This window comes from Eriocheir sinensis, chromosome 14, assembly GCF_024679095.1.
Source record: "Eriocheir sinensis breed Jianghai 21 chromosome 14, ASM2467909v1, whole genome shotgun sequence".
NCBI lineage: Eukaryota > Metazoa > Arthropoda > Malacostraca > Decapoda > Varunidae > Eriocheir > Eriocheir sinensis.
The window spans coordinates 15,923,571-15,932,298 of NC_066522.1; the positions used below are offsets into that span (position 1 = coordinate 15,923,571).

An 8,728-nucleotide genomic window follows, 5' to 3' on the forward strand; every position below is an offset into this window, starting at 1 on the left:
GGTAATAGTATGGGGAAAAACATTAAGGTATACTATTATCCTCAAAATTTCAGTCATGGGTAAGGATCAGGTTTGACGATTTACATTGCCGAACCTCTCTCCCCCCTCCTTCCCCCCGGCCCTCCCACCTCGACCTCAAGTCCCTTCCAGGCAGCACCCAGCATATCCCCGGTGCCCTTGAGTCATTTTTTGGTGGCAGTGGTTCAAGGGGCGGGACGGGTGCTGCGGGGAGGGCGGAGACACAAGACGCGGCGGCACTAGCGAGGCCGCGTCAGCATCTCGCCTTTAACTCGTGTTTGTTACGCGAGGGAGCGGCGATGAAGTCTCTAGAGTCCCATAAAACAGCGACGACTCTACATAAGCAACAAGACTCACGCTCGGATGGGTATGACGGTGAGACTTATAACACACGAACGCACGCACAGACACTGACACAGGTAATCTGGTAACAGGTTAATCAATGATCGACACACGTTCTCATTTTTGCTGTTGATCGAGTGTGCGTGTAATCCTTTGACCTTGTCCTTTTTTACAGCCTCGTCCTTGCCCCCTTACAGTCACCTCATCCAAGCATCAGTAGTATGAGCCTTACTAACTTATTCCTCTTCTCGTCCCCTCTACAGACGGACCAGTGTGGGTCTTCACGCCTGTCAAGTTTGTGGACGTGCCCGAGGGTGACGATGTTGTTCTCACAGCGTCTGCAGAGGCTAACCCCGGCCCAGTGAAGTAAGTGATCCTCCTTCATGAGTTTATATAAAGTTATTTGGCCATCCTTTCAGCATTATTCTGTGCCGCCATATGGGTTTGTCCTCTATACATGCCTTCGTAATAAGAGGCACATCTATGCCCTATGGCCTCTCCACGCACTCTTACAAGGCTACGGATACGTTTCCTTTCTATGGCCATTATTTTCTGCCATATGATACATTTCTGGTTTCCCACTTGCCTTTATACGAAGCTGTGGATCTCTGTTCTTCTGTGGGATGCGTTTATATCTGATGTACATAGGCATACACGCATATAGAAACATGTATCCTTCCCTTGATCATTGGGTTGCACAAAATCAGTGCAGCTTTTCCAACTGGTAAAAAAAGTTATATCTTGAGGGGAACAACTTGAGGGAATACTAGAAAGGCTTCACGTTCACCTTCCCCACGCACAGATACAGTTGGTACCAAGGACATCTGAAGCTGGAGGGAGTGGAGACCGAGACTGGCGACGGACTGCTGAAGCTCGAGAACGTGCAGCGAGACATGGGCGGCAACTACAGCGTGACGGCCAGCAGCGTGCACGGGGCCATCACCTCCTCCTTCACCGTGAACGTGCTGTGTATGTATCCCTGCGTTGAGTTGCTCCGTTCACATCGAGGACAGAGTAAAGATGTGATGAATGCGTATCTTTTGTTTCGTTTTCTCTATAAGCTTCGTTAGATGATTGACTTTTGTTCTTGGTGCTGACAGACGCACCCGAGAACCTGTCGGTGCCTGAGCGTGTGCTGGCGGACCGCAACGAGACGGTGAGCATCCAGTGTGTGGCTGACGGTAACCCCGCCCCCAACGTGACATGGACCCGGGCCGCGGACAACACGAAGTGAGTGCTTAGGACAATACTATTATCATTACTATTACTATTACTATTATTTTCAGTATTATTATCATTGGTGTTGTTGTTACCCACGTCGTCCCACCCTTCAGCACGGTCTTGGCAGCTGGCGTCGGCGAGGCTCAGCTGGTGATCGACTGGGCGACCCCTGCCGACACAGGCCTCTATCTCTGCCACGCCGCCAACGAGGTGGCCGCCATCGCCGCCGCCGCCCGCACCGCCCTCGTCGTGCCCCGTGAGTACAGCCAGATTGCCACTAGCCCAAGGCAGTTCAACAAAGACTCGTAACAAATTAATTTCTACACCAGACGAAATCGTAATTAACATGATCTAAATAACTTCTCACTTCGAAAAAACTGCTCATAACATGAACTTGACTACCATGATTTCCTGATTCACAACAAAGAGTAATTAAATAAACATATTTCGACATTTTCTTTTGTTAATGACTTTATTACTTTATGACTTTGACCTTTTTATTAAACTTAACTCAAAGCAGTAAAACCATACTAGCGTTTAATCAAGTCCATATACAGTGTTAACTAGTTACACTCTATATATATATATATATATATATATATATATATATATATATATATATATATATATATATATATATATATATATATATATATATATATATATATATATATATATATATATATATATATATATATATATATATATATATATATATATATCACTAATATACTACAACCTTTATATCGTGATCCAGATACTTATAAAAAGTGTCTTTTACTAAATAATACTGACTGCTTAACGACACAACAGCAAAACATGTTAAAATCAACAAACTGAATAAACCCGAGGAAAGGTAAGGTGCGTTTAAAACGCACACGAGAGGTAAATAATAATGTACTGTACCTAAACATGTCCACAACTTACTGCATGAACAAAAAAGCAATTTATTTCTTGTATGGACATAATATAATTCAAGCCGTAGTGTTAGCTGTAGCGGTGTGTATGTGTGTGTGTGTGTGTGTGAGTGAGTGAGTGCGCGCGCCTTCATGCCTATAATCTAAGTGCCCCTCTATTCATAACCCTCACAAATTCACTCTTCTCCCCCATTAAACTCCCGCCGTGTCCTATTACCGCTAACACTCCTTTAACCCGTGGCGTGCAGAGGCCCCAAGCAGACCCATCGCTGGCCTCGAAGAGTGGGAAGACGACCTGGACGAGGAGGACGATATGCTGTGGACGGGGCGGGCTTGGGCAGTGCTTGGCGGCGCCGGGGTGCTAGACTGCCGCGTGCAAGCCTCCCCACAGCCAATCTTCAACTGGACAACCACCGATGGCCGCCCTATCGTCACGGGGGAGAAATACCTGATTCACTTCCCTCAGGTATGATGAATATGGCTCCTCGTTGTCTAGTCAGGAATATCAGTCGTATCATTCACATGTGTTCAAGTGGGGGGTTGTTTTCCGGTTTGTTATGCCCTATAGCTGTGTCCATTGATGTAAAAAGATGAGATCATTACAAAACATGCATTCATTTTTTTCTTCATCCCGCTTTCAGCTGATGGACGACGTTGCGGAGTGGTCATCCGTCCTGGAGGTGCGGGATATCACTGCCGAGGACTTCGCTAACTTCACCTGCACCGCCTCCAACTCCCTGGGCTCCCTCAAAATCCCGCTCTCCCTGAACCGACACTCCCGCCCCGGCGCACCCCTCGTACTCAACGTAAGTGTACTTCCTTCACCGCTCAAAGCCTCTCCGAGCTTCTAATCTATATTTACTCTTCACGCTAACTTGTATGGAGTGTATGTACAGTGGCTAATGATCAAGACAGCCACGCCTTCTCTCTAACTCCGGTTGCATGTAACTAATGGGTGGTGGGAAAGGTTAAATCGAATGGATGAATGCTAAGAATAAATTCGGAGTTCCCCGTATAAAGCTACACGTATTCCCCACCTAAATGAGAGATCGTGCAGACAAGTCCCATCCCCTCGCCTACATTGCCGTTCCTTTTGGTGCAGGTGACGGTGGTGAGTGACTCCGGTGTTGTAGTGACGTGGAGCGACGCGACGGATGGCCCCGCACCAGCCGGCTACACCATCAGACTCCGCACTGACCAGCACCCTCAGTACCAGGTATGTGCTCATGAAACACAGCATCAGCCTTGGTAAAGCTTAAAACATTTCAGTCACTTACTTTTTTTTAAGTTCCAGTGCACGAAGGCTCAAGGAACGTAAGTTATTTTAGGTAGTTGTCACGCGTAAATTAACCACCTGTGATGTATGAATGTAGCCCAAACGCTTCTACAAGTTGCCTTTCTCCGACAGTTGGTTGACGTGCCAGGCACCAACACCAGCAGCTGGGAGGTGAAGGGCCTCACCACAGGGGCCAGGTACTCCTTCACGGTGCAGTCCTACAACCAGCAGGGCCGACCCTACCACACCTCTCCGCCCGTGGAGGTACTCATGAGAGGTACGTCCGCGTTCATACTCCTCGGTGCACTACAAAGCCCAATACCTTCAAGGGTTTTGCTTTCTGATAGACGGGATTTCAGCGTCCCTTTTGGCACACTGAAATACCAAGAGGAATAATTGCCCTTAAACTCAGCTCGTATCTCTGCAACATTCATTATGGCCGGGCAGGAAAATTCTAATATCTCTAACATTTAGATTATGCAAAATATTTTTCATTGATAAATTATGTGTTCACTCGGCAGCCGATTACGAGGCAGAGGACGAAACATCAGATGAGGCTGACAAACCCGACGGTGAAGCGAAGAAGCCCGAAGGCATCTCCCTCCTCATGTTCGTCCTCATCGCTCTCACTGGATTCGCACTCTTCGTTCTCAACATCACCGGCGTGCTCTGCTACCTTCGCCGCCGGTCCTACTTCCAAGGACTCTCTGGTAAACCTTTGCTGTTAATTCAGTTATTGAACGCTTTACTTGGTATTTCCACGTTGACGTCATAAAACGTTCTTGTGGTCTTGGAGTTGAGCTTTAACCTATGGTGAACTGACGTTTCGTGAAGCACATGTAATTCCGACGTTCCCTTTTTAAAGCTGCGACCAAGTTAGGGATAACAACTGTCATATTTTGAATTGACAAGAATCGTGAGGGGTACACAGTGTCCACCACCTTCCTCAACTAACCGCTAGTCCACCATTTGGCTGACCCTTTCATTCATTGTTAAAGAGATCAAGTTTCTGTTGTTTAACCATATTTATTTTTAGGAAGCAGTCTCGATGAAAGAGTACTCGTTTTGGAATGAGTAATTTGCTGTATCTAACACGTGCCATCATCTTCCTCACAGTCGGTTCTTCACGCAAAGACTCGGCCTATGAGGTTCCTTCCCCATCCTTGGTCGACCAGCTGTCGCTCAGTTCTACCGAGGACATCCCACCCCCAGACTACGAGGTAACGCCACCGCTGCCACAACAGGTAACCTTTCCGCTGTCCCGGGTTGTCAATCACTGCTTGTCCTCGTCCCAGTGCACGGCACTAGTGTCCCGCCAATGTCAGGCCGAGGAGTCTTTCTTTCCATGGAGAGAGAGAGAGTTGGTGGCCAGGGCTTAGAAAGGGACGGACAATAACTGAGGCAATGAATTGTGGGTCTACAAGCGGGGCTTAAAACACTCCCCACAAACACGAATACTGGGAACAAACAGTGACATGCACACGTTCACATACAAGTACCTTAAGTACACTTGTAAGATGATGAAACCCACCCGGGTCCTCGGAATAGATTACCTGCTTTACTGCTAGAATAGCGTTAAGTAGACGTGTGTACACTTCCGAGCCTAAGATCCACCCCTCCCTGTCTACCTCCCACTATGAGCAAACTCTTCTGTGAGCAAGCTCTAGGATCTTTGACTTTATGCAAGTTGACTACTTAGCCCTCGGCCCATGATTCATCTCTCCCTCTCGACCTGATTCCCAGCCTTCCTCTCCCGACGTTGAGACCTTGATCATGTCCTGTTTTCATTGAGTTTCTACAACCTGGACTGCAAAGAGCTCCTAGGCCTTATGTTCTTACCCTAGTTTTGTCATTCATGTGCTTCCGTCTCTGTTCTGCCCTACACTCCCGCATCTACTCCATTGGCTCTTCTTATTTTCTTTTTATTATTGGATCTACTTATTTTTTTCATCACATACAAACACCTGATCATCATAACTATAGATCATATTACACAGGTTTACTTTATCACTTTACCATTACTCACTAGCTTCCTTACAGATTAGCAGACTCAGTTTTAGTATTTTCAGTTTACATGAAATCATCGTCTGAATACCCTAATGAGTTCAGAGCCAAAGTGTTTTAGTGCCTAAGTTCTGCATCATTATAGTTCACGTCAGCAACAGCCCGTCACGCCAACATTGTTTATCATAAGACGCCAGGCAGCTTTTACTAAGAACATTAATTTATATCACCATCATCTCTTGCAGGGAAATACCATTAGATTTTCTACTCCTCATTCTATTTATCTCCTACGAAGTTTTACTATAATCTTCCTTTTCTTTTATTCTTTCCCCTTCTTGCTTCTCCTTGACCTCCTCCTCTTCCAACTCCTCCTCCTTCCCTGCCCCAACAGTGAGAGTTTTACCTTGACTTGCACTTTTCCCTTGTGTATCTCGATCGTTCAGTGTTCAATAAACATTCGTCCCGTGCCATCTTAAATAGACCAAATCCCAATGTTAGCCTCTTAGAAGGCAAAACCTGGCTTTTGTTTTTGTCCCAATTGTTTGCATCAACATGAGTCGCAGTGTTCATACGCTTCTTCATACGCTTCTACATTATCATGAAATTCATGAAATTATCTAAATAACTGGCCATTAAATAAAAAGAGTACTCAACAAAAAAATGAAATTTTGATCGATCAAAGATATGCACAGGCAAAGGGTGCTGACAATCTGCGTTTTCTCTTTGCTGCGCTGCTGTTGCAGTAGCCTTCATGTGCTGTTGTTCCTCCTACAGCAGGTGATGGGAACCCTGAGCCGCGCCAGCTTTGGAGGAAGCCTAGTAGACGTGCGTCGCGCGTCAGGCTCCCGAGGCACTCCCTCCCTGGCCAGGAGCAGCCCCATCGTCACCTCCTCCAGCACGATATCAGCGATGCACGACCTCGATATCGACGAAATCATCGCCCCTCCGGACGACTTTTCCAATGGACTCATCAGTTTGCCATCAGGTGAGTAAAGAACAAAGGGAACATCGAGACCAACTAACATAGCATTCAACAAGAAAAAGCATGTCATCCATTAGACGTTTACTGCAGATTCTTCACCTTGTTGATGGCAAATAGCCAACTACTTTCCATTCTCTTTTCGTAAAGTAATATGTCTAGGAAAGAACTAATTAGAGGCCTTTCCTCCAGACGAAGCCCTGCCGGGACACAGCGAACGAGACTCCTGGCCCGACCTGGATGACGACACGTCCCCGGACAGCCGCAGCGCAAGGACACCCGCCTGCGAGTTGCCGATCACCCACCAGCCCACCCATCACTCGCCTGAAGCTCCCGGCACCTCCTACGCTGCCGCCACCTTCCACCACAGCATGGAATCTCTGTCTCAGATCCCCATCCTCCCTCCACACACCACCACCCAGACCTACACCCTGCCCTGCCACACCCAGACCACCCAACAACCCTTCACCCAGCCCGGCTACACTTACCCCACCACCCAAGCTCTCACTATGCCCGGGGCACCCTCACACGTCATCTACCACGGACAGCCTCACCTCCAGCAGCAGTTCGAGCAGCAGCAGCAGCAACAAGAGCAATATCAACAGCAGCAGCAGCAAATGGTCCTACAGCAACACCAGTATTTCCAGTACCCGCAGCCTCAGAGTGGAGCCCAGGCCTTCGCTTACCCGACTCAGCCTCTGACCGCGGAGGAGCAGTATTACCTGCATCAGCAGCAGCAACAGTTTGCCTACCAGCCACACCCATCGGAACCAACCACTCCTCTAACGCCCTCCTATGCCAGCCTCGACCCCTCAACGCTGTACGCCCTCCACTCCACGATGTTCAGTGACGGATCTCGATCTACCTCATCATATTCGGGTTAGTTTCATCTTTCACTTCTGAGAGAATAAGAAATTCCCTTCCTAGCCTCAGTATGTTAACAGTGTCTCACACATCCTGAGCAGAATGAATGCAAGCCTTGTTTTTGTAATTTAATTGTGGGATGAAACCCTTTTCCCATATTATCCTTTTGTCAGCATGATATGGTTTCTGCAGCTTTCTTGAAAACTCTACGCTTCCATTAGGGTTCTGAGAAATGTCCATATTGTTCTTTCAGTTAGGGAATTACACTTCCTTCAGCTTCCTCGTTATGTTACTTCGTCTCTAAACCTCTGAGCAACTTCCATACTCTATCCTTAAGCATCTGACAAATCCAAATATTTCTTGTCAACAGGATACGCTGCGTTCATTTTCTCGCTATGCTGTACGTCCTTTAAGGCTCTGACAAATTTTTTCTTCCAACAGACCAACAAACCGAAGGATCTCCCCCCGTCCAGACCACAGAGAGCTTCCCCCACACCTAGACGTCACGCGCCCCCCTTCCTCGCATCCCCTCGTCTGGAACACTGCCGCAGGAGTCCGCCACAACCCGCAGTTCACGCCACGTTAACGCTTCCAGCAGACTTACATGAAGACAGAGTTGGTTCAAAGGCTCTATAGCAAGATTCTGCTCTCAACAAGGACTCATACACTAACCATTTGTCCCGCGTTCAACTCCAGTGGCTGCAACTCTTTATTTTTCAATCACACTGTTTGTTTTCGCTTCGGGATCCCACATCATTGCGTTATCATCGGAAGTTCAAGATCTGACGGAAAAATATCAGCATTACAGGAATTTGCATGGTAATTACTGTTCCCTCCCAAAGACACGCCTGCCCCGAATAAGCATAACACGAGCTTAGAACTTCAGGTAAACATCCTCTAAAGTAAATGCAGGAAGTATATAGCTACCATGTTCATGCCTCTTACATTCTGGATTCCAAGACTAGGAAGAAATATATTTTGGTATCCTCATTCCCTTCCGTTAGTAGCCCTCGGTATGTAGCTGGCCTACAAACATGAGCTTTTGGTGTCACGTGCCACTACACACACTCTGCCATCCCTTTCGCGTTCCCGTGTTGGAGAGATTGT

General features: G+C 47.2%; 1 protein-coding gene across 1 annotated transcript in view; it reads left to right on the forward strand.

The window, feature by feature from the left end:
• The window catches only part of LOC126998559 (nephrin-like), a 94,793-nt gene extending 86,583 nt beyond the window's left edge, over positions 1-8,210 (forward strand). The window contains exons 14-26 of the mRNA XM_050860344.1: positions 624-726; positions 1,163-1,329; positions 1,461-1,590; positions 1,695-1,837; positions 2,747-2,964; positions 3,140-3,304; positions 3,601-3,714; positions 3,907-4,051; positions 4,296-4,484; positions 4,891-4,994; positions 6,553-6,763; positions 6,950-7,636; positions 8,063-8,210. Of these exons, the coding sequence (XP_050716301.1) occupies positions 624-726; positions 1,163-1,329; positions 1,461-1,590; positions 1,695-1,837; positions 2,747-2,964; positions 3,140-3,304; positions 3,601-3,714; positions 3,907-4,051; positions 4,296-4,484; positions 4,891-4,994; positions 6,553-6,763; positions 6,950-7,636; positions 8,063-8,121 (2,435 nt within the window). The 3' untranslated portion in view covers positions 8,122-8,210. The remainder of the gene's footprint in view (positions 1-623; positions 727-1,162; positions 1,330-1,460; positions 1,591-1,694; positions 1,838-2,746; positions 2,965-3,139; positions 3,305-3,600; positions 3,715-3,906; positions 4,052-4,295; positions 4,485-4,890; positions 4,995-6,552; positions 6,764-6,949; positions 7,637-8,062) is intronic.
• The last annotated feature ends 518 nt before the right edge of the window (positions 8,211-8,728 follow it).